The sequence below is a fragment of the Mugil cephalus genome, chromosome 16 (assembly GCF_022458985.1).
Source record: "Mugil cephalus isolate CIBA_MC_2020 chromosome 16, CIBA_Mcephalus_1.1, whole genome shotgun sequence".
In the NCBI taxonomy this organism is placed as follows: domain Eukaryota; kingdom Metazoa; phylum Chordata; class Actinopteri; order Mugiliformes; family Mugilidae; genus Mugil; species Mugil cephalus.
In genome coordinates this window covers 23234199-23258987 of record NC_061785.1, presented here as the reverse complement: position 1 = coordinate 23258987, position 24789 = coordinate 23234199, and the positions used below count along the sequence as shown (strand labels likewise).

The window sequence follows — 24789 nt, the reverse complement described above, 5'->3', positions numbered from 1 at the left end:
AAACCCAATGATCCATGTCATGATGCTGAAAATGTACTTGCTCCTATGAGTTGGAGGATTTGTGCGCAGTGACATTAAGAACTCATCACAAAGACACTGGTGTCTGTTTCTTGATGTCTATGAAAACAACTGCCAGTTAAGAGCTGACCTATCAAACTGTTCAAAGTACAGACTCCAGAAATGACACAAATCATTAAACTGTTTAATATTTTTATTGTTGAAAAAATAATGAGGAGAGGAACTAGTACTGCTTGGGTTCCTCTCCTTCTGTACACAGATATTTAATGTTCTGCTTCAGGCTCATTATAAGACATGTTAAATCCAGTATATCAAAACTCTAACACTCATCCACAGTGAGGAATTTAAGAGCTCAGTTTTTTAAATTGTTTTTTTTTATTACACAGTCACAGGGCAGTCCGAATCCAGTTTCTCCTTAAAACCCAATGTGTTGGACTTCATAGAAATCCAAAACTGGCAGAGAAGCTGAACTGGAAACAATGTCAATCCTTAGGGTATTTTTTTCTTTTTCATGATGGCAACATCACACCACAGCAGTCACACTGCTCCACCCCAGAGTCAGCCACACTAACTGTGTATTTACACCTACAGTTTCCATGAGTCTTTGCATGAAGACACTTAAATGGAAGCATTGTGTTGGAGGACACTTCAGCCAATCTGAACCCCATTAGTACCTTCGAGGACCGTGAGGGAAATGTGTTTGCAAGCACATCTTTACGTTCTCTAATGCTGTATTTGTGTCAGAAAGGAAAGACAGCTGAAATGCAGCTCATCTCGTGTCCAAAACCGGTGAATGCAGCCTAGCCCATTAAACATGTTGGAAATGCCGCGAAGGATATGATTTCATTATGAGAGCTAGTTTGCTTGGATCTTTTCCCGCATGACACAAACGCAGCATCATAAACCCAGGTGGCACAGCTGGAAGCTCCAACACAAGCAGGAGTAATGAGGCAATGTTTGAGCTGAAGGAAGTTATTGCTAGGGCTTGATTTCTAGTTGTTACTGACAATGTAGTCCAATGCCAAGAATGCTTTTTAAATAACTGAATGCTGGGATTAGCTGAACTTTCCATCAGATCTTCATTTCAAGGCTGACGTCATGAATTCTGAAGATGATCACTACATGACTTGAGTTGGTCAGATCTGTTAAGCACGTGCATCCAACTGCATGATGACAAGAACAGCTGACTGGAAATGAGGGACATAGGACATCTTACACAGCACACCAAGTGTACCATAAGCTTTGACAATGTCTGGCATAATGTAGAGTACACATAATCTGTAGCCGCATATAACAAGTGGCACCACCTTCAAGGTTCTTTATGGGAAGCAACTGTTTGTTAACAGACCTGTTCACAGTAGACACTGTGACTCATCTCAGTAGGGAAAGTGCAGGTGTATTAACGGCGGTTCACCTCCATTATGTGTCCAAGTAAGATGTGATAAGGGACCAGAAAACACCTGCCTTCAACCTTAACTAACACACCTGAGCTTTTCCTATTGGAGCAAGCCATAATGTTTGGCTGCTCACAAGAGAAAGAAATGTGAAGAACAGACGTCACACATAAGCTCCATTAGTCTGCTAAAAAAAACATACCCTCTACAATATAAAGAAGTCCAATCAAGTTCTGGCCTCTAGTTTTACCTGGCTGAGAGGAGAACAGCTTCTATGTAAAAACAAATGAACAGAGTGTTTGTAGAGAGCAATGATAGCACGGGTTTAGAATGTCAGTCACTGTCAGACTTTACATCCTAAGTCAGTTGTGACAAGTCAGGTGATACACCAGCTGCACCGACACTCGTGTTTCCTCTTTGCCTCTCCTCCAGCCAGCGTGGCCACGTGTGATCTGACGGCTCAATATGATACCGAGTGTGTAATAAACAAGACTCTTTACATACAATTAGAATTGCATCCAGACATTGTGCTGCAACATCATGAGACAGAGGAAGTGGGCAGCGTTGGCCAGTAGCGAAGCCACAGTCTCTACTGACTGGCAAGAGAAGTTAGTCTTACACCCTGAACCTGGGACAACTCCAGTGCCATCATTTGCTTGTAGGGATAAAAGAAGACTGAAGGTTAGTCAATGAAAGACTAAATAACCAGAATAGTTATGCATAATTTAACTAATTTACTCAAATTGTACATACTTTATACATCAATTTGTGTTATGAAGATTCATTATACACCTCAAAATAGATTACTTTTTACCAATTAATATTTCTACTTCCTAATTCTGTCTACACCTTGTATAAATGAATATTTAAGTTTCTATTTCTACCATATGAGCAGTGTGCTACTAAAATGCTGGTGTTTACACGATTAAAATTAAGTGCAATGTCAGAAACGCAGCGAATGTGCTGCTGCTAAAGCTGCCCACCTACACCGAAGCAAGATGTCTCAGCAACATGACGTTTTCCACACGATTCTCAATGGGATTAAAAGTATAATGTTGCATCACTCCGACGCAATATCCATGAACAATGCCCTGTTTCAAATGCATGATATGTTTTTCTGTTTTGTTTTTTAATTAGCAATGACACACACAGCAAGCCAGAAAATCAGAGAGGAAGTTCACAAAGCTGCTGGAATGATCAATATTCAAAACATGGAGACCACATGGAGACATCAACAGAAAATAAGGCAATGATTTATAAAAATAATTAAAAAATCCCTCATTCCCACAAACATCCTTTAAAAGACTCCTTAATATCCATGTTGATTATTTCAAACCAACGATCAGGTTATTAAAAAGAGGCCATGTTAATATTAATTACACTGAAATTCAGATTAAAACCAAAATACATTTAATCATGTTCATTTACAAAATATCAGGATTTTCATTTATATTTGTATATTACAATCTACGATGTGAGGAGGCTTGAACATATTATTGGTGGGTAAAATTAGGTGGCTTTGTGATGCACTGGGGCAGCGAGATTTAACATGACCTTATTAATCAGCTCCAGTGTCAGTGAACAAGAGGCCAGTCAGAAAACCAGTCCACGCAGCGGCACCCAAACAACACACGAATACTCCAGACTTAAAAACAAACCTTTTCATTTGCCATCACCATGCTGCATTCATCACATTAATCTATCGCTGGACTGTTGAGCCACAGGTCATCCTGGCTCATGTAACGTTATCTTGTCTTATCACAGAGTGCAAGCTTCCATACTATCCAGTCTCATCTTGCTGTGAACCTGACATGTCACAACTCAGGGCAAATATACGTATACATACAACTAAACTATTTCCACTCCAGGGTTCACAGTAGGAATTAAATCTGGCTCTAAATGTGGCTTCTGGGAAGTAAAATCTTCGCAGAAGCCACACCACTCACATCTCGTTGATCTGCTAATGAAGGCCAGAATGAAAGTCATGACTGCACAACGTCCAAAAATCTATTCTTCTGAGAGGAACCTTCAACAGAGAGCTGCGCTATTAATACACCATCACGAAACCTGCTATGACCATAATAGAATAGTCCATTGCATCAGCTTGAGTATTAGCATAAAAATGCATATTATGCAATGATACCAAATGAATAAACAATAAAAAAATAAAAGCACTCACCAGCAGATTAGTGGAAAAACAAGTGCTGACTTTTGTTTTACCTACAACCAGTACCCTGACATTCTGCACCAAGCCAAGAACGCACATAGAACAAAAAGAAAAAGAAAAAAACAAGACATAAAACCATTCCGTTGCTGTCTCTCTCTCCATCTCTGTCACTTTCTGTTGACTGACTCTCATTAAAGCAGCATGTTTCATGTATCTTTTCACTACAATCGTAAAATTCTTAGGGGGCGGGAGGTTATATCATATTAGCTAATATCATGTGAATTAATCACATCATATGTCACATCCCTTCTGCCAACAAAACAAAACAAATAATAATGATAAAAAAAAATCATCTCTCCAGAATTTGGAGGTGAGACTGATTTTCCTATTGATGTCCAGTTAAGAATGAATTCATTTTAATAACTTAATATCACAGACTAACTCACGGTTAACGCTAGGACAATGACTCAGGAATCCAACATGTGCATGAGCAGTGTCACCTTTAGGTATAAGGAGCACTTTAAAAAGGGTGAGTACAAGGTAGAACGTCTCCAGTAAAATCCTGTTCTTCAAACCAGGCAAGGGACAGAGGAGGCACCAAATAACTGGAATAAACAAAAAAAAAACAAGAAATAAAACCACACAGGCTTCTGAAAGGAGAGGTGATTTGGCAGTTTAAAATATACAACAACAATTAAAACAGCCACAATATTCTCATTGTGTATGAGATAAGTTCAATCATGAGATAAGATAAACGTTGACTAAGAATATACAGTATATATTAATACCGTTCACAACTGAACTGACAGCAGGAGGATAATTTTGCTGAGAGGACAATAGTAGTATTATTAAGTAAATACCTGAGTTATATACCTGTGGACAGTGGTTTAAACAAAAGTAAAAGACAACCCAACTAAAACTCCAACATTCTCCAAGCTTCTTGCTTTACCACATGCTCTTAAAGGGACAGACAATCTGTCAGTGTAATCTTCACCAGGTCACTGAAGCCAGATTAGCTATGACTTCTATTTCCAGCAGCTGCTTTGTTTCTAATTTGACGGTTCACTGTACACTGTAAACCAAATCCAGTTGACCGCTGTCACGGTGATGTGCAGCTAAATGGCCAGAATGTAGAAAGTGTTGTGAATGTTGTGTCAGAGGTTTCACTAGACAACATCTTCTACGTATTGTACGAGGGCGGACTGCACAGTCCAACACGCCTCCTCTTCAACAACACACACGAAGACGCTTTCAGGCATTCGCCTTGGGTTCACAGAAACTGAAAAATTGATCTTTGATCGATCTAAACGCTGCAGCAAACACCCTTGAGAAATTCAGATCAGTGAAAATCATAACAGCTACTGAGCCTCCATGACAACTAATAGGAAGAACCAGATATTCCAGAAACTGCTGCATTGATTTTATGAGCCATATGAAGCCTGATGAATTTCGGATTTAACTCGTAATATGATGTCAAAAATAGTGGTGCCAAAATGGCACGATACAAGCAGGAATATTAAAAAAGGTCTTTGCTGTAAGAGGTATAGAAAAAATCTCTGGTAAATTTCAGTCATTCCATCACCAGCCCTAAGTTGGAGCCTTTGGGAGCATTAGTAAATCACCAGCTGAAGATGTTGTGTTTAAGTACGCAGTCGTAATGCCTTCATGGATTGATTAGTGCATGTAATGCTGCTGACCACAGGTGTCAGCCTCTAATACACGCACATACACACACGCACACACAAACACGCACACACAAACACACACACAGATGGTGAGATGATGATAGTGATGATGGTTGTGTCGTAATATTGACTTCTTTGATTCGTCCCTCTCTCCTGTGAAGGTCTGACTGAGAAGTAAGGAGGGTTGATGGGAGGACATAGCGGTTCTGTGAGCACGTCAGGAGGTAAAGACAGGGGGCGCTCTACGCAGCGTCACAAAGGATCTGCTCCAGCACTGTGAGCAGGTGTTTCAGGCCGTAGATGTAGCCCTGATCATGGCTCTCGCTCGGGAAAACGTGGGCAAAGTCAATCATCCTGACTTCCACCTCCTTATCTACTGCACACCCATCTGTAGCTTCGCCCCCTCGTCCTATGATCTCCTCCTCTCTCCTTCTCCTCTCCTCCTTCTCATCCTTTCTTTCCAGTTGTGATTTGTTTCCATTTCCATTCGGTGGTTGTTGCAGCTCTCCTGTTCGTTTCCATACAGAGTTGTCTTCTTCGCACCGTTCTGAGACGTTACCTCCAGAAACAGAGCTCGCCGTCTTCTCCCCAACACCAGTATCATCACTGTTGTCGTGGAGATGGCCCTTGGCACAGAGGTGGTCACCACCTTTCCTGTGATTGGTGTAAATAGTGGTTGTGCTGTAGTCCCAGGGCACTGCCACCTGAATGTTGTTGTTGTTGTACTCAGCCACTTCCTCCTCCTGTTCCGCCCCATCCTGTCGCACTTTGGCCTCCCCGGCCCGGCCACCATCACCCGCCAACAGCAACATGGGGGTCGTCTTGGCAGTCAGACTCGTCGATGAACTGCTGTGGAGGGAAGAATGGGAGGATGGGGAGGAAGATGAGGGAAGGCCCTCGTACACAAAGAGAAGGGAGCTGGCGTAAAAGGCCAACTGACGCTGTGACTCGAACCAGTGGAGGATCCGTTGGACTCTACGGATGCTGGATGTCACTGCATCCTTTCTCAGACTGACTCCATTGTCAAAGAATTTAGCCAAGCCTGGAGGAGAGGGGAAGAGAGAGGAGGGGAGGGGAGGGGAGAGGAGGGGAGGAAAGGGTAGGAGAGGGGAGGGGAGGGGAGGAGAGGGGAGGGGAGGGAGGAGAGGGGAGAGGAGGGGAAAAGAGTTAGGATACGTGGGACTTGAAGCCTGTCATCACTTCCCAAACACTTTATACGCTTTGTGCTTTACAATGCAAGAAGAAGAATGCAAATAAATATGAAAACAAGAAAACTAAGAGATCAGTGTAGTACAAAGTCGAACTACATTAAATACAGCGGCTATGAAACCCTGAAACATTTAACATCAGCAGTTTCCTATAAAAGAATGTTTTAAGACATTGTAAGATAAAGGTCAATGGGCAGAGTTGCACATAAACACACACATACCATCTTTTATAGTGTCCTTATCTAGTCCCCTTCCATAGTGCTGGTCATAGGAGTCAAAGGTGTCACTGCACACCTTATACACCTGAAAAACAAGAAGAAGAGAAGCTAAAGTCATGTGCTGCATTTAGGTTGGTCTTCGTTTCTAATACACACAGATGTCACATACTGTCATCATAAACTGTTCATTAAATGATAAATGGTCTTGTTTTTATATAGCGCTCTTCTACCTATTGGTACTCAAAGCGCTTTTACAGTCACAGACACATCACACAAGCACGCACATATTCACACAACTGGAGGTTCAGTGTCTTGCTCAAGGACACTTCAACATGTGGCACATTCTGTGGATCGAACTGCTAACCCTTCGGTACTCTACCTACTCTACTGAGCCACAGCCGCGTTACTAAAAAAATTTATTTGGTTGTGACGTGACTGCGGATCATTTAGCTCAGTTGAACTCTACATTGTTTCATTTATTAAGCCAATAAATAAGAGTTGAGTTCAAGCTGAGGAAAAGCCAATGTACTAAAAAGTCCTCCTGTTGTGTACAACATTCTTTGTTATTCTAAGTTCAGTGGTGTGAAAAAGTGGCTCCCTTCTTTCTTATTTCTTATTTTTTTGCATGTTGGACACATAAATGTTTCAGATCATTGAACTAATTAAAAATAGTCAACAATAACACAAATAAACAGAAAATGCAGTTTTTAAATTAAGGTTTTTATCATAAAGGGAAAAACATCCAAACCTACATGACCATCCTTTCCACTATCACCTTAAGGTTTGCTCTGGAGGTTTCAGGCGGGGTTTTGTAAAGTGTCTTGAGACAACCTGTATTGTTAATGACGCTATATAAACAGAACTGATCTGAACTGAATGGCCCTGTGTAAAAAAATGTTTGCCTCCCCTGTTAAAATAAAACTAGTGTTTTAAACTGTGGTTCATCACACCCGTGTTCAATTTCTCTAGCACCCACACACTCAGGCATGATTACTGTCACACCTGTTCTCACCCAATAAATTACTTAAATAGGACCTGACTGACAGAAGTGAAGTAGACCAAAAGATCCTCAACAGCTGGACATGAAGCAGGGATCCAAAGAAATTCAGGAACAAATGATAAAGAAAGTACATGATATCTATCAGTCTGGAAAAGGTTCTAAATCCATTTCTAAAGCTTTGGGACTCCAGTGAACCACAGTGAGAGCCATTATCCACAAATGGTGAAAACATGGAACAGTAGTGGCGGGGCGGGGCGGCTATGGCTCAGTAGGTAGAGCGGATTGTCCATGAACCGAAGGATTAGCGGTTCGATCCCCTGAGTGTGCCATATGCTGAAGTGTCCTTGAGCAAGACACTGAACCCCCAATTGCTCCCAGTGCAACTGGTGCTGGTGTGTGAATGTGTGTGTGCTTGTGTGAGTGAATGGGTGGATGTGTCTCTGACTGTAAAAGCGCCATTTACCATTTAGTGAACCTTCCTAGGAGTGGCCAGCTGACCAAAATTACCCCAAGAGCAGCAACGACTCATCCAAGAGGTCACAAAAGACCCCACAACAACATCCAAAGAACTGCAGGCCAGAAACTTATTTAGATGGTCTTGGGCTGTTTTGCTGCTTCAGGACCTGGAAGACTTGCTGTGATAAATGGAACCGTGTGATAAATGGAACCGTGAATTCTGTTTGTTTTCCCTTAATAACAACCACCTTCATTTATAAAGTGCATTTTGTGTTTAATTGTGTTGTCTTTGACTAATGTTTGAAATTCATGGATGATCTGAAACATTTAGATGTGACAAACATGCAAAAAATAAGAAATCAGGGAGGGGGTCAAAACTTTTTCACACCACTGTAAGTAGAATTGACATGCTGCTTCTTTCTTTCACTGATCGAACACTGCCTCCATCTAGTGGTCCAAAGCTACAAACACACACCTCTGCATCCATAACTCACTGGCTATTATTACAGATCAAACCACAAGAGATTTTGTTGCTCTGCTGAACACAGAGCTACAACACGAAGCAGAGCTGAAAAAGTTTGCAGAGCATTGCAGCCTGGTCTTTTATCAGCCACCCCAACCTTTACAGTTTGTCTGCACATGCCCACACAGTTCTTCATACCAGGGTACAGAGTTATCAAGATTAGAACATCAGATATGATGATTGTATCTGGAAATATCATGCATATAAATCCTTCAACACAACTCTGCAAAAGTGCAACTTGCTGACATACTAGCAGGAATATTAAGTTGATGTTTTAGGAAAACTCCCAACTCTCCAGATACAAATTGATACAAATGGCTCCCTTCCTTTGATTGATAATGTAAGACATGCCTAAGATGTGTAGATGAAACGTAGGCCATAGAATAAAGTCTACTAACAAACAAACCATCATCTGGGTCCAGATTCAGATAAAGTCCTATCAGGACATGACCAATTCATTATCAATTATTGAGAATTCTTGAACAATGTGACAAAGCCTTTTTTATTGTAACTGGGTGAACTTTTGTGGCTTTTTAATGTGCTGGTTTGGCCTACAAATGATTGAATCAGAGTGAAACACACCGATATAAGAGACTAGATGAGAAAAAACTAACACAACAAGAGGAAATGGAAAAGTGACATAAAAGGGGGATATAATGACACAAGTTAGAATTTATGAGATTCTCCACCCGCACCACTTTGAATATGAACTGGTTAGTCCATCCAAAACAACCTTCAAACTGGATTCTAGTGATTCAACAGTATTGTTTTAGCCTACATGTTAACTTGGATTTGAAGAACTGAGGTTTAAGCCTCTGCTGTATGTTATCCTTTAAATTTCTCCCCAACTCCTTCCTGCTCCACTATCACTTCCCCAGGAAGAGCATAATCACCAATTAGTCTCCTTTCTACCTAAACAAACTCTTAACAGAGATTAGCATGGGACCCAGTGCCAGGCACATTGTGTACTAGACTTCTAATGGTGCAACACAGATTGGGCTGACACCACACTGAATTTCACAGGCTTGTTTTAACCTCTACAACTCTAAACCCTGAGTGCAATTCACAAAATACAGTCAGAATTATTTATTTAATTAAGGGCTGAAATTTATCAAATATATATAATGCTGCATGTCAGGCCATTCCGGTACTATTCACAAATACACAACTTATCTAACTTATTTCTTACCACTAGAGAGTAACTGAACTGAGTAAAAAAAAAAAGAGAGAGAGAACAATTTTCATTATTTGCTAAATGCTATACTATGTGCTATTGGCCAAGTGTATCTATCAGCCGTTTGGTTTCAGAATTATTTCTGTGAGCTTTTTATGCAAACGAAAGACTGTTGCAGCTGATTAGCTCAGGAGTACTCAACCACACAGAAAAGAGGTAGAAAAAACTAGAGCCTTGAGCCGGCAAAACCCGGGTGCTGGTACATTGGGCCCACTCCTTTTTTTTGTAGATATATGTTATTATATGCTAAGCTATAATGTCCTCTAGATCAAATACTTGAGTTTACCTCCTTTAAGCTGAACTGCTCCCATCTCCATAGAAAGCATACAAGAGGACAAGCAAACATTAGAGCACACAGCTAAAGTCCACAAGCGGACATAACATTTATGAGCAGTTTACAAAGGGTGTGAACATGCTGTCCCTTCAGTTTAACACCACCAGCCAATCCAACAATCAGTGGGCTGTTTCTCACACAAACACTGGCATTTAGTAATATATTACTTATTTCCTCGAAACACAGTTCATGAACTCCTCTCAGCCCTGAGTCCCACCCACTCACTCCTATCCCTTCATTCTCTAATCACACTAAAGAGGCTGCTCTTCCATGTAGTTTGTTGTAAGTCAAGCGTCCCTAGATAAATGTTGAAATTCATTCATAAGCTTGTTATTCAGACCTTTAAATTTGGACTGTCCTATCAAGGGACATTGATTAAGTTTTTAAAAGCCAGATAAGAAAACTGAAAATAGTCTCATTTTATTTTTATCTTTTAGTTTTATGAGTGTTTACTTTTATTTGCAATGAAGCTATGGTGACAAAGTATTTTCCCTCATGGATCATTAAAGTCTGTCTAAGTCTAAGTCTATATCTAATGCACTCAATACGATCAGCCACAACATTAAAACCACTGGCAGGAGAACCAAATATCATTGACCATTTTGTGATAATTCAGTGTTTAGTGATCTTTTGGACCTGGCATTAATATGGATGTTACATAGACATGTATCACCCACCTAGACTAGACCAGACACCCCCACCCCATAGCAATGACACTCCTCTGTGACAGTAGCAATCCTCAGCAGGATGCAGCCTGACACAGACACAAACACAAACACTTTAGGAACAACTCAAAAAACATGAAGAACAACACAAGGTGTTGACGTGGCCTCCAAACTCACTAGATCCCAAACTGATCAAGTATCTGTGGGATGATCCACAGAGCCCTCTCCCTCCCCACTAACAACATTGTGTTACCAGACACCACAGGACACCCTCAGAAGACCCATGTCCATTCTCTGATGACTCACAACTATTTTGGAGACAATAGGGAGACCTATATAATATTAGGAAGATGGTCATAATGGTGGTCCTGATCGGTGTACTTGTTATACAAGTATACACACACACTGATACATGCACGCACACACTTTTTTGTCCACAAACAAACAGATGACAGGAAAGACAAAGATAAGTTATCTGTTTAAAAAGGAGAGTCGAATAGCAAAGCCCTTATCACTTTGATCAGTTTCCATTACAACCTGCTGTTGGCAGCATCATCATCACTAAGTGTTCTAGTTTGGGGTTTCCTGTCTGCAGCTACTGTAAATAAACACAAAGCAGCACATAGCAGTCTACAGATATTTTGCACTATTTTAAATATCTATATGTTGATAGTGAAACATGGTATTCTTTGTAATGTTCAGACAATGACAACCGTATTGACAGTTAAAAATGCAAAGGTAATGTGTAAAAATGTTCAGGTGACCATAATACAAACTTTAAGAGCATTGTTTGATTGGTTCATTTGAAATTCTAAGTGCCAAATGGCATCATGTTTGAATATGAATGTCAAATGTACCGTAGTCTAAACATAACGTCTTCTGAAGGGATGGAAATCTTGGTGTGTATGGTCAAATACATGAAAGTGTGAAATATGTGCTGTTCAGTCCAGTTAAATATTAACCTATATGTGGTTATTTAATCGCATCATATTGTTCATCAACGTGTGTGTGAAAGATGTTACTGTTTAATCTCCTGGTACGTTTGGACACATGCCTGCTTTGCTCTGGCTTTTGTTTCAGAAAGTCAGATCTACAATTAACTGCTACCCAACCTGTGGGACACGATGAGGCTTTAAAATGCACCCCTTTCTCTTAGCCAGCAATCAGCAAGGACAGAGTCTCTGAAATACAACATATTTTGTTCTTTTTCTTACTAAATGTTCCTTTAACCGTTGAAAATGTTTCCCCCCTGCTGGCTTCAACAGACACTCACCTTTAAGGATGTTTTTAAAATGCTGGCTATTTTCATGCTTTTCTTTTTTTAATGTTGACAATTTTCCTCTGACATGATATACAGATGCAGCCAAAAGGATATGTAAATGATACAATTTAAAAGTAAGAGAGAAAAGTAGGGCACAAATTGTTTTACATCACATTGTTTCTCTGGTCTTTTTTTCTTTAGGATACCAAGCAATATCTATTTTTCTGCAACTATATTTCCTGTCAATGTTAAAAGCTTAAGAGGTGACTCAGAGTCACGTAGACATCTGTGTCACAAGGGAGCTCAGTTATTTTGTATGTAGGAGTAACAAAAGCATTTGAGTAATTTAAAATGTCATTGACACAATGTATACCTTAGGTCCATACAAAGAATGAAAACTGCTGCAGTTCTGAAATGACTGAAACAACTTATCTGGTCTTGCATTTACATGCTGCTATTTTTTGACTGGCTGGTGGTTATAATGATGGATTGAAAACACTCCACAACAGCTCTACAAGCTAAACTCACCCTCATGCCGAGGACCAGAAAGCCTATTTCCTCCATCAGCGGGTATTTTTTGATTTGTTGTTCTCGTTTCTCCTGTGAGGCGTATGGATCATAGCTCCGCTGGCCCAGCTTCACGTCCATGATGCATGGCTTGACGAAGCGACGGGTCACATCCTCCAGCTTCAGGTACAGGTCTGTGTCAGCAGGACAAATGTAAGAGTGATTACGTGAGGCATGGAGTTACTACTAGCATATCCAGGTCACTTGAATATTGTTTGAGGTAACACAGATTCTGATATGATTAGTGTGATACCTTGACAGCAGCACGTCTATATGTCTGAATATGGTGAAATAAATCTGCAGGCAAGACCTCCTCTCACAAAAACTCGTGCAATGTATCACGTTATTTGACTTATATAGCCCAACTGTAAGCAGCTTTTACAATACTTGTCCAGCTAAGAGTTCCAGGAAGCTGAACCTACAATATACCAGTATATTAGGGGTGGCTGTAGCTCAGTGGGTAGAGCAGGTTGCTCTCTGTGCCTGGCGCTGGTGTGTGAATGTGTATGTCATTGTGATTGCAAAGCACTTTGAATACCAAAAGAGAGACAAGTACTATATAAATACCAGACCATTTACCATACATTGGGATTAAAGATTACCAGTAGAGATAGATAGATCAGCTGATACAATAATCCAATTCCTCTTACTGCAGAAATAGTACGAAGAGAAATAAAAATGGATGTATCATTCTAGGATTTTTTTGAACGGAACTATGCCTAAAACTTCATTGTGATGGTCTGTCATAGTTCCAGGATGTCTTGAACATGCTAGGCTGCAGCAAGCCTCACATCCCCACATCAAAAAATGTGATCTGTGTAACAGAGAGATGGTTCAGTACGGTTTGTTCTCTTACCATTCGGAGTGTCAGGAGATGACCAGGTGCCATAATATTTGGGCAGATGGTTCTGGAGGTCTAGCAGACAGGGGTCACAGCAGTCCTCTGCATACACCTAAGACAAAGACATATCATCATCACTCCACATTGCACTACAGTCCATGTGAATTATATATCCGTCTATGTATCCATCCAATGAGCTGTACCCTGGCTAGGCTACATTGGCCGTAGTCTTGTTTGCATCACATGACACAGTAGAGGGGCCTCTCTTTGCAGAACGGACTTAAAACAGCACATACTGGACACATTCAATGTTGTTTACAGATGTCTCTTATTAGCCTACATTACAGCATCACGTTCGAGGTTTTGGTTTTACTCTGTACTGTTCATTTTGCTTAATTGTTACCTTTCATTAAATGGTAAAACTGACATCAAATATGTATTGTGAAAATAGTAGAAGTTAACAGTCTTGCATTGTTAAACAGAGTCTGCCCAGCTATTATTAGATTAATTAAATTATTTGAGATAAAGTGAAAAGTGAAAAAAAACATTAAGCAAAACAGAACACATTCATTCTGACATCTTTAAAAGGTTCAGTAATGGTTTTGTAACTATGTGCCCATCCCTGTGCAGTACACTGAGTCAGTGTGTGATGTGTCTATTGTTGGGATTAGGTTCGACTGGTTTGGTGAACAGGCAGGCGGACATGATGCCATGACTCAATCCTGTTTGTATGAGTGTTGCTGAGGCTAACATCAGCACTAAGCTCTAAAGCAAACACCAAACCTCTAAAGCAGCAGGTTGCTCTCTGTGATAACATAGGCCCTGTTCAGACTTTGCATTAACATCCGGTCTGGGCAATCCCAATGCAAGTGGCTGGCTCTAAGTACCTGGGCTAACACCCGATGCATCTTGACGTACATCCACAGCCAACACTTGAGGTGTGATCTCAGTTTTTCGCTCTGTATGTAAATAAACACCAACATCATTTGTGGTGCAGTAAAATATTATAACAGCTGCTGTCTCTAATAGATCTCTACCTGTATCAGAACAATGAACAGCTGTCAGCTGCTTGTGCGTCATGAGATGAGGAAATTATGTTTTGGAACAAGCTGTAAAGTCTCCCACTCACTGAAACCACACGCATTATTATTTATTAGTTTGTGCTCTGATATTAGTCATTTTTCCTTTTTGTTTGGCCGTTAATTATACCAACTGTGTTTTTTTCTGAATGAATGAGGCAAAGCTCTGAGTATGCAAAAGCATTACTACTAAGAAGCCGATCGTTAAGTGAAATCTATAGTCCTGCATCATGTTGATGGGGTAAGGTAACCCCCCTATACTGTAACTACATGACACATGATTATATATTGCACTTTAATGTAGCCCAGGACATGATACTGTGTGTTCACACTGCCAAAGTCATGCTGTGAAATCTGCCTGTAATTTAAACTGCCCCCCTGTGATCGGATTGTCTAGGACACATGTTATTGCAAGGTTTGAACAGGGCCTATGGTCAATGTCGATCTCTAACATCTATGCTATCTTGTTTGTACTTGTTCTGAAGGAGAAATCTAAAAAAATTATAAAAAGAAAAATATCCCATACAATGTTTTTTCATATACGCTACTCAGCTTCAAATCTAATTTCAAATATATATGGACAAATTAACCATAAATCGGCAATACATTTTTTTAAACCCATGGACATTGACTTCCAGGTAGTTTTATGTTACAGAATTCACGGATGCGTCCCAGAATCTAGCAAACTGCTATCTGTCGACTCCTGTTATCTCATGATCAGCAGTTCACTAAGGGTTGACTCTTATCACTGGTTAATGCACATTTTCACCTGTATTATGACATCTCAGATAGTTTATCCTTCCGTCGAAACAATGGTCTTTTGTGTTGTTAGGATTTTTTTGTATCCTAATTTCAAACAGGCTATTTAAATTATTTTTTTAGTATTTACATGATAAAGTTTCATGAATGAAATAAAACAATAAAATCTAGATGTGTGTGCATTACCATGCTATAAAACTGCATCTCTCGTGGCCCTCTCGGCGGAGGCTGAAGCTGCTTCAGGACTGTTCCGTCTGGGTGCTGCAAAATACCTGCAATACACACAAAGATGGTTCTGAAAATCAATGCAAAATCTAAATCTAAAAAAAATCTAAATCTAGTAATGCAAAGGCTCTGTTTTATGCAGAACATCATGTCACAGCAAAGTTGATTTTTGACCTTCGAGATCAATTGACACACTGCAGCAACAGAGGGAGGAAGATACCAAGTGTACTTTTTGGGAAAAATCTCATAAAACTGAATTTCTCTGCAATAAATAAAATAAAACCACAAAGAATCCACAAAGATGAACTGTAATGCAATGTGATTTTTTTTCAAAAATTCTTTGTTAAAATCATATTAACGTAAGGCTCAATAAATATGTGTGCTGAGGCATTAATCTGTTTAAATTTATCAGAGGTAAGTAACCCCCTTACACACTTTGCAAGCCTACCTCTAGTATAGAAAAAAAGATGAGATGAGCAAAAGATGAGTCTCTTGTTACATCATCACATGCTGATTACAAGCAGGCTGAATGAACCTGCAGTAAGGAGATTAGTGTGATCTTTGGCCGATCTCTGGACTTCTATAAGAATGCACAGATGTGCAAACAAACACACAGAACACTAAACCATCTACAAAACCTCCATGCATACAACATAACCAACACGCGCACACACAGGGGACTTGTGGTACGAGTAAAAAGGTGGACATCTGGTCTGACTTCGCAAGGTGATCAGTCTGAACCCTGAGACCAAGCTGTCATGTCACACCTTCACTCTATAACCAATCTTGTGGAAAGGATTTTACAGTGCCATGCAGTAACCTCTGGTCTATGCCTCAATGGTCAAGGGTTTGTCCCACAGTAAGATAAAGACATAAAGCTATGTGATATCAAGACTATATCAATAATACCTCAGCAGACAAAGAATAACAAAAGTTCAAAACACTAGGTTTGGAAAGAACTTGTTGCTTGTATGCTTTGGTCGATAATTATTAGCGAGGTCAAATTGTGAATTTATTGTGGGTGTCATATCATAGCAGGGCTCTTGTGGCTGAAGACAGTTATATAGGACATTTCTCGTCTCTCAAAAAGAGTTTTGGATAACATCACTGAAAAGAAGTTTGAAAGCAAATGAGACATATGCCGTCAGATGATCTGATACAATTGTAAAAAGGCTCCAGGGTTAGTCCAAATGTTTTGTTCAATATTATCAAGGAGCATACAACAGATGTCTCTGTAGCCAACATGTTTCCAGTCCTCAGCTGTTTCTCTCATGAGTAACTTACATTAAAAACAATGGTATCTGGGTTTACCAAACAGTATAGTCTTTAATAACTAATCTATGTGATATACTGCTTTGAAGGGAAAAGCTCTAAAGGGAAAAGCACACATCTTGGTTTAAAAGGTTAAGGAAAAACTGTGTGACTGATTACAATTCTCAGGGCAGGATTTTTAAAGTAACTGCTATAATATGTAAATACTGCTTCACTTTGTTGTCCACCATGACAAATGTACAACTTCAATCATAAATCACTGCCATTTGCGTAACACAAAACTGGCTGTCATTTTGACATTTCTTAGAGAAAGTGAAACCCTGCCTTGTCAGCTTGAAGGATTGATGTGGAGCAGCTGACAGGACTTTCACCTTTGCATTTCAGTCTCCAACATTGTAACTACACTACGATCTCAAAATATACACAAGCAAGCACCAACAGATTTACATATAGTTTCAACTTTTCTGTTTAGTGCTTATTTAAAAATCATCAAAATGCTCAAGGGTGAGATGAGCCCAAGAAGAATGTAGGGTTAGAATAGTTTCTCATTCATTGCATATAAAAACACACAATTTATTGTATGCATCCACCTTTACCGTTACAAACACACACATTAAGGCATACTGAACAAGGCTTGATATCACAAAGAAAGCTTAGTTAAACCCAGCTAACCATGGATTGAACCCATCATAAAACAGTCACATTAATTACTAACTCAGATTCCAACCCTCTGGTTAACTCACTCTAGTAGGATACCTTTAGTCCACACCCTCTGTCAACTCTCAGCTATACCTCTGTCTCCTTTTATCAGAGAAGTCTACAAACTGTTTTTTTAGTTGAGTGAATTAAGCAAAAATCACTTTTAGAGAACTTGACAACAGCATTGTGTACGCACTCAACATGTTTGAAAGAGGCAAGCACAGTTTCCCACAAAAGCTGAGAGTCATAAAAACATACTTGACATGAGCATTGGACCCCTGACCCATGGGTACAAATGTTTTGGAGGGGAAACTGGAATCAGATGGTGAAGCGCTGAACAGACAACAAGTTGTAAAAACTGAATGTGTTGTTGCATCTTTAAAATGATTCCTCTCATGTGTAATTTCACTTCATATTGTTTATGATTCACTTAATCCTAAACAGTCATACAAGAAGTAGTAGTGTACTTGTAACAATATAATTATACAATAATAATCCATCAAGTTTAAAAGACATAAGTCAACTAAAATCTCAAACTGCCACTCCCGGAGCACAAACATTCTGTATGCTGCTGAAACATTAACCTGAAAGCCGGACCAACTGCTTTTTTTGTGGTGGAAAATTGGTCTGGGACCCTTGGACTGAGATCAGTCAGATTGTTTGGGTGGGCTTCATGTGGTGATGGACAGAAGAGTTACAGTAACATAGTCATTCAAGTCATCTGAGCGAATATATTTATGACACACTGGCTGAGAAGCTCGCTGTGTAGAGTCCACAATCAAGTCTGTTGTAGCAGATATTGACAGCTTACCAACTTTAAAGGACCGCCAGTTAAGACATTTGTCAAGAATGCCTTAATCACTCACTGTCACATACTTTGTGGCTCTGATTGGTCACAGGGATATCCAGTTGCACTGGTATGTTTTCCTCTGTAATGATTAAAATACCAACAGAGCATTACCATGAGCCAGACTACTCACTTGTGGAGTTGACAGCTGTTAAAAGGCCAGAATGACCCCAGTATGTGGCAGGATTCAGGAAATTCTGGATGGTCTTTCCCTGATACCCAGCATAAACACAGTCAACTGAGTCCTTTTCACTTCACTCTATGTTAGCTGGCTAATGTTGCAGATACCAAGAGGACATCAAATAGCATTACACAATAGCCAAGTACAATGTAAGTTTTGAAAAAAAGCTTTTGTGAATAAAAGCATGACTGTGGTGTCTGCCACACTCGGTATCACCTTCCTGAGCTCATCTACATTATATGCACATATGCATTGTGCGAATGTAAATAAAGAAAGTCTGGAAACAAAGGCACTAACAGCTCCAGTTCACTCCACACATGCAAACACATTTCAGAATCAGAAACCATCTTATTGGACCCTACATACTGTTTAACAAATTAGAACCCAGATGTCTCCTACTTCACAGAAAAGTCTACTCTCAGCATATGTGCGTAGAGGTCAAATGTTTTCACATCTTAAGCTGCTTATTGGCACAGACTTGCCTTTCAAATTTGTGATTTCAAACAACTGGTTATACATGCATCCCTTAAACTCAAAGTTTAAGTTAACACAAAGACACTTTTCCTTTTCAGAGGAGAGCCGCATCTGGGTTTCAGGCTGCATATCTGCATGTGTAATTAAGTGCATTTTCGTATGAATGAGTAATTGAATAACCAAGACCTAAGCAAACGTTCTCCAAAGAACAGATAGGAAAGTGACTTCAAACACAGAGTACAGTATAAGTCACCAAGAACCATCTTCAGTAGCAGGAAGAACGGGAAGTCCTGTAACAGACGCCCTGATTTCAATATCATGGAGTCAGTCTGGATTACACGAAGAGACAGAAAACACAGAGTTCTCCAAGATTAGGACGAGACTGAAAACTTCTCAATGCTGCTGTAAAGAAAAAGGCTCACATGTTAAGTGTTTGTTTTGTTTTTTTTTTTAATTGTGTATTTCCCCTTGTATGAAGGTCTAACATTATTTTGACATTTTTGCTTGTTATTAAGTATCATTACTTTAACCTAAAATATTATTTATTTCTAAAATATTATTCATTTCATATAGAGTATGTAATTTATGTGATTAAATTATTGAAATGTAGGCCACTACACTGGTCTATCTGGTCAAAAATCTGTTTCTAATCTCTTTTTGTACCATTTACTTTCCCATTCACCTTACGTGTGATAAAAACAATGAAAACAGAGCAGTCTAACCTGTACCTGTACCTGATGAAGAGAGATTATTCACTGTGATTAACACTGTGTTTCAGACCAACTTGGCAAAACATTAGCACAAGTTGTAAAAAGGGAAATTGCCCGAGGTGGTGGAGCGTTGAAACATGTGACAGGCCAGTTCAGTTACATTTTTTGGTTATCTGTCTTCATGTCAGAGGTTATTCTATCAGTTCTTGTTTCTCCAGGAAGCCCACAACTGTGTATAATGTTCAGAGTGTTTCAGCCATTAAACTGCCACTCTGCAGTATTTGTTTTAATAGCCTTCCTACAGTAAAAGCAGGCTATCATAGCTAATCATCACCTGGTAGCGCAATTTGTATGTGCCACATCCACACGTGGGCTCAGTTTTAGTCCGCTTTGACAATTGGATTTGAATAAGAGAATCAAAATGTTGGCAGTGAGGGGAAGATGAACGTGTTTGGAAAGACCACAGCAGAATACTTCTGTGATAGAGGTTTGTTCAAGTGTCAATTATCCATTCAATTGGAAGTAGAGAGATATATTCAGTTTATTTGACAGTGGTATGAGGAAAAATGTGGAATAATCTTATCTTAGGTCTACTTAGGCTTGGTGCTGAATAATTATTAACACAGGTTACATAAAATTAATTCATTCATTTGGTTAATTAATTATTAATAACATAATAAGAAGTTCCATGCTATTGGGTATAGAAAAGGACAACTCTATTCTCAGAGCAAATACTTGTACTGCTGAAACAAAATCAGTTTCTCTGGAGCTACTGTTGCAGCAGAAAAGCAGGAGACTCATCCACCGCAGCAGTGCCAACAGGAACGAGTCCTGATCGCAAAAACGTTGCGATCCCAAGTGAACTTAATTAAGATAGGTCGACATTTTTTTAAAACATATCATCACTGGACCGCTCACATTTTCTCTATTGTATATTAGAAAATAACGATAAGATCATACAAGTTTTAACTATGCTTGCTGCATTGTAGTAGAAAACCTCCTCAAATTTACAACAATTGTTCATATTCCCTAAATCCTAGCCAAAACAGTGAGGGAATACTGACCAGAAAAAGGAAGGGAACATGCGGCTATTCAGTGTCACCCTGAATAGTGATTTCAGTCAAAGTGTTCTCAACATCCAGTTTATCAAAGCCAAGATGATACGCTCAAACCATATTAAACATACACACAGAAGAAGAAGCTAATTTTTACAAAGAGGCTGGAGGCTGATGTTGTTGTGAGCCAATTTAACTGCGAGTGGTAGAGCAAAACATATCTGAGGAAGTGAACACATGGTGGTAGTCTGTGAAAATACAGCTACTGAGTATCAGACTGGTACTCTGCAGACACAAAGTTCAAGTACTGGAATTGGTACCAGGAGAAAGTCATTACACTAATGATTAATGTACTCCATATCAAGATGGTTCATTTCAAACAGAAGCAACTTGAAAAATCTTTGTGGAAAGACAGGTTTTCCTTGCAACACTGCAAGTCCTGGTGATCTTCTAAGAATGCCAACCTCTCTGTTCAGCCACATTAAGATGTGTCTTCCAGGGGGTTGCAATCCACCAAGATAAGAACAAGGTAAGTCGCTGATGAGCAATGACTCATCCGTCCGGACTGTGCAATCAATCAATTCAACTTAACACCACCTCTGATAACACACAATGGAGGCTTTGATAATATAAGGCGTCCTGAATGTGTGTGTCAGTGAAGAATAGAGAGTGAACATGGAGCAATGACTATATTTACATGCAATACTTCAGTATTTGCCATTATTCCAAAACGGACATGGTGCAAACAGAGCTAATTGAAGTCAATATTTCACTTGCATTCTCATTTACATGCAACTGAATTTTTCCATTGTTGGTGGACTCCCTCTTTCATTCCTTCACCTAGCTTCTGCAAAAAAATCATTATTCACACATATTTAAAAACTCATTGATATCCAAGTCTTCCATAATGTTTCATATCATATAACATAGCAGTGCCTCTCTCTCTCTGATCAGAAATCTGGGGTTTTCTTCTGGGCAAGCATCTATACACCTGCCTTCAAAATGTTGGGCAAAACAAAAAAGACCTGACTACAAACAAGCAAGACATTATGTATCACAAAATGACCAACTATTGAGAGTGTTGTCACAAATGTGTGTACAAAGAATGCTCCTAAAACTGAATGATCATCAGCATATCCCACATTTAGTCAGAATATCGAAATGGAATATTCTGCTTCCCTGACACATATCAAATTCAGAATATGGTCATGTTCATAGTAATGGTGAAGGTCAGAAATCCACAAACGATCTCTGTTTGAATAGTTTCAGTCCAGGAACCCACATGTAAAGATGTGGCTGATAAAGATTAGCTGTAACAGAATGATAAAGATCCTGTACATAATTTCCTTACCAGCATGAATCTTGTCTAATATATCTGATGCTCCGTCATGTATGAAAAAAAGCACCATGACATACTTATATAAGGAAATGTTCCTATTTACTTCCAGCAAACATACCTGGTATGGTCCTGGTCCACTGGACCAAGACAGTCAACCCTAGGACCTAAAATGAAGGCTTGCTGAGCAAGAACACGTTATCAGGTGTTCAGCGTTGTCAGGCTTTTACAAAAATGTCAAGGAGAAGATGCTGTCACAGTAGCTTTCATCACCAGAAAATAAGAAAAACTTCCTTTACTGGACTTACCCACTTTATCCACTCCATACTTGTGACCCGCCACCTGATGTGACAGCGGGACACAGCCGTTGAGATGAGCCTGGGGCCGCTGGCCAGACTTCTCTTTGCCTGGGGCCCCGCCAGACAGCCGAACCCCAACAGCGGCTGAGCTGGGGGTCAGTTCTAGTCTGCCAAGCGCTAGAGAGGACTCCATCATCATTTGATGTTGAGTTGTTGACATTTGTACAATAAAAAAGAGGGTACAAGGCCTTTGTCTAAAATACAAAGAACATATATATTAAAATATAACAATAACAATATATTTAAAAAGCCAAGTGTTTGACAACATCGACTCATATATTGTTAATGTCTAAGCACAAAAAATTACAGACCTGCACAGAAATTCAACAAATTGCTTGGGTATGAAGTTGAAAAGCCTTCTATGGAATGCTCCAGACCACACGAACACAGGACAGCAGCTCCGGTCGTGGTCGCTGTTTTCGACCCCAGACAACAACCACGCTGACGGTAAGCAACACAGTCGTAGCCAGTGGTGAAGCAGTGCTCCTGAAGCAGCGCTGAATCAATGGTTTTCATATCTTGAGCAGCAGCATATATACATCCTGGCCACATCCCACTTGCCAGCGGCAACGTCTACGAATAGGAAATCCGTCCGAGGTCTACAAAATAAAACACCGTGAGCCGTGTAGACGATGCAATCTACACGGGGAAAATGACGGATAAATATCTTAATAATAAAACGTCAGGTACCGCCTTATCCAGGTGGGACTTCTCTGTTCTATCGCAAGCTTCATTTTTATGCGTTATGATAATTGTCGTGCTGTCTTTATTGTGAAGGAGAGACACTCAATTTCCGTCTTATCTTCTGAAGTCCAACTTCACTTCCTCGCTTCAGAGAAGTAGGCTAAACACTGTTGTCCCTCAGTAACAGTGATGTTACGACACAAGCAAGAGTCATATCCAGTTCCACTTGGCAAATACAGAAACGGGCGGGGCGCGACTGAGACAATAAAATACCGTCACTGCGCAGAGAGGCTATTAAGTCCGGGTTTGCTAATTTATCGATACCGTCCAGCAGGCTGTCAAACAAGCCCTTCACAGTTCAACGGACCAGAGGGACACCACACCTGTCGTATAATCCCCGTCCAGACGAACGCCTATCCAAAGAAAACGAGCACAGAGGCGATGCACTGTTGTCCTAAAATCCATGATTTGAAAAGAGGTCGGCATAGTCCTCCTCAACCCCTCATATCCAGGTCAGTGTAGGCGGCTGCTTGCCTCTACGTAACGAGCAGCGCCCAAAGCCTCCCACACGTTTGCGACACTTTGCCATCACTGTCGTAAAAACGTAACATTTCATCCACGGACGGCAGCGTATTTGCTTTGACTTGCATTTAGCCTTCAATATGTGTATGTCAATATATGTTAACAAATATTCAGTCCTGACTATGTGACTAAAATGTACACCAATGTCAGTGTTCAAACAGTCGCAAGTGTTTCATTTAAATTCAGATCAGATGCCCTACACTGTGATAACATTCATAGGTAAGGGTAATTCTCAAAATACAGTGACAAACGTGCTTGACAATGCTTGAAAATCATTCATATTTAACCAAAATAATGTAATTCAATATCCATTTAAATGTTGATGATAATTTCAGTTTTGCATTTTTTAAAATAATGCTAGTTTTAATTTCCTTTGTATTTAAAAAAAAAAAAAAAAAAAAAAAAAAAACACGTCCCACCCCCATATGAACTATTTTTAAGAGGAAAAACAGTTTAATGAGTATAATTTTTAAATGCTGACTGATGCTAGCTTTGAGCTAGCTTGGACACCATTATTAGTGTTTCAGGCAAGGCCTGTATAAATCACAAAACAAAATAATAAAAAAAAGACAATTATTCTAGTTGTCCATTATGGTTGGTAACATTGTCAACACACTAACAAATACTTAGCATCAAATTAAATGGGTGAAAACTGAATTAAATGAACTGAATTACTGAACTGAACTAAATAAACTAAATTAACATTTTTGACTCAGAAAATGACTGTATTTTGATAATGACCCATAACATCACTGTGTACACAACACTTGTAGATCATCTGGAAATAACAGGTATAACTGGTATGCTGGTGAATGCTAAGTTGTGCTAGACTTAGAATTAGACTTTATTGATTCACGAGGGACATTACTTTGTCACCCTAGCTTTGTTGCATATAAAAGTAAACGCATGAAAGATAAAATAAAATGAGATTAGATTAAAGTAAAATAAAAACTGGA

At 39.6% G+C, this 24789-nt stretch overlaps 1 protein-coding gene across 2 annotated transcripts; it reads right to left on the bottom strand.

The window, feature by feature from the left end:
* Window positions 1-193: 193 nt before the first annotated feature.
* Window positions 194-23849, bottom strand: ipmkb (inositol polyphosphate multikinase b). Of its 2 annotated transcripts, XM_047608547.1 has the most exons (8): window positions 23258-23849; window positions 22879-23166; window positions 22517-22761; window positions 15596-15681; window positions 13587-13683; window positions 12692-12864; window positions 6694-6775; window positions 194-6306 (listed from the first exon to the last, which is right to left on the bottom strand). In XM_047608547.1, the coding sequence occupies exons 3-8, from the start codon at window positions 22725-22727 to the stop codon at window positions 5507-5509; spliced, it is 1449 nt and encodes a 482-aa protein (XP_047464503.1). In that variant the 5' UTR covers window positions 22728-22761; window positions 22879-23166; window positions 23258-23849; the 3' UTR covers window positions 194-5506. The 2 variants fall into 2 exon arrangements, with proteins under 2 accessions (XP_047464503.1, XP_047464501.1); XM_047608545.1 differs by having other exon boundaries at window positions 22879-23849.
* Between the last annotated feature and the right edge of the window lie 940 nt (window positions 23850-24789).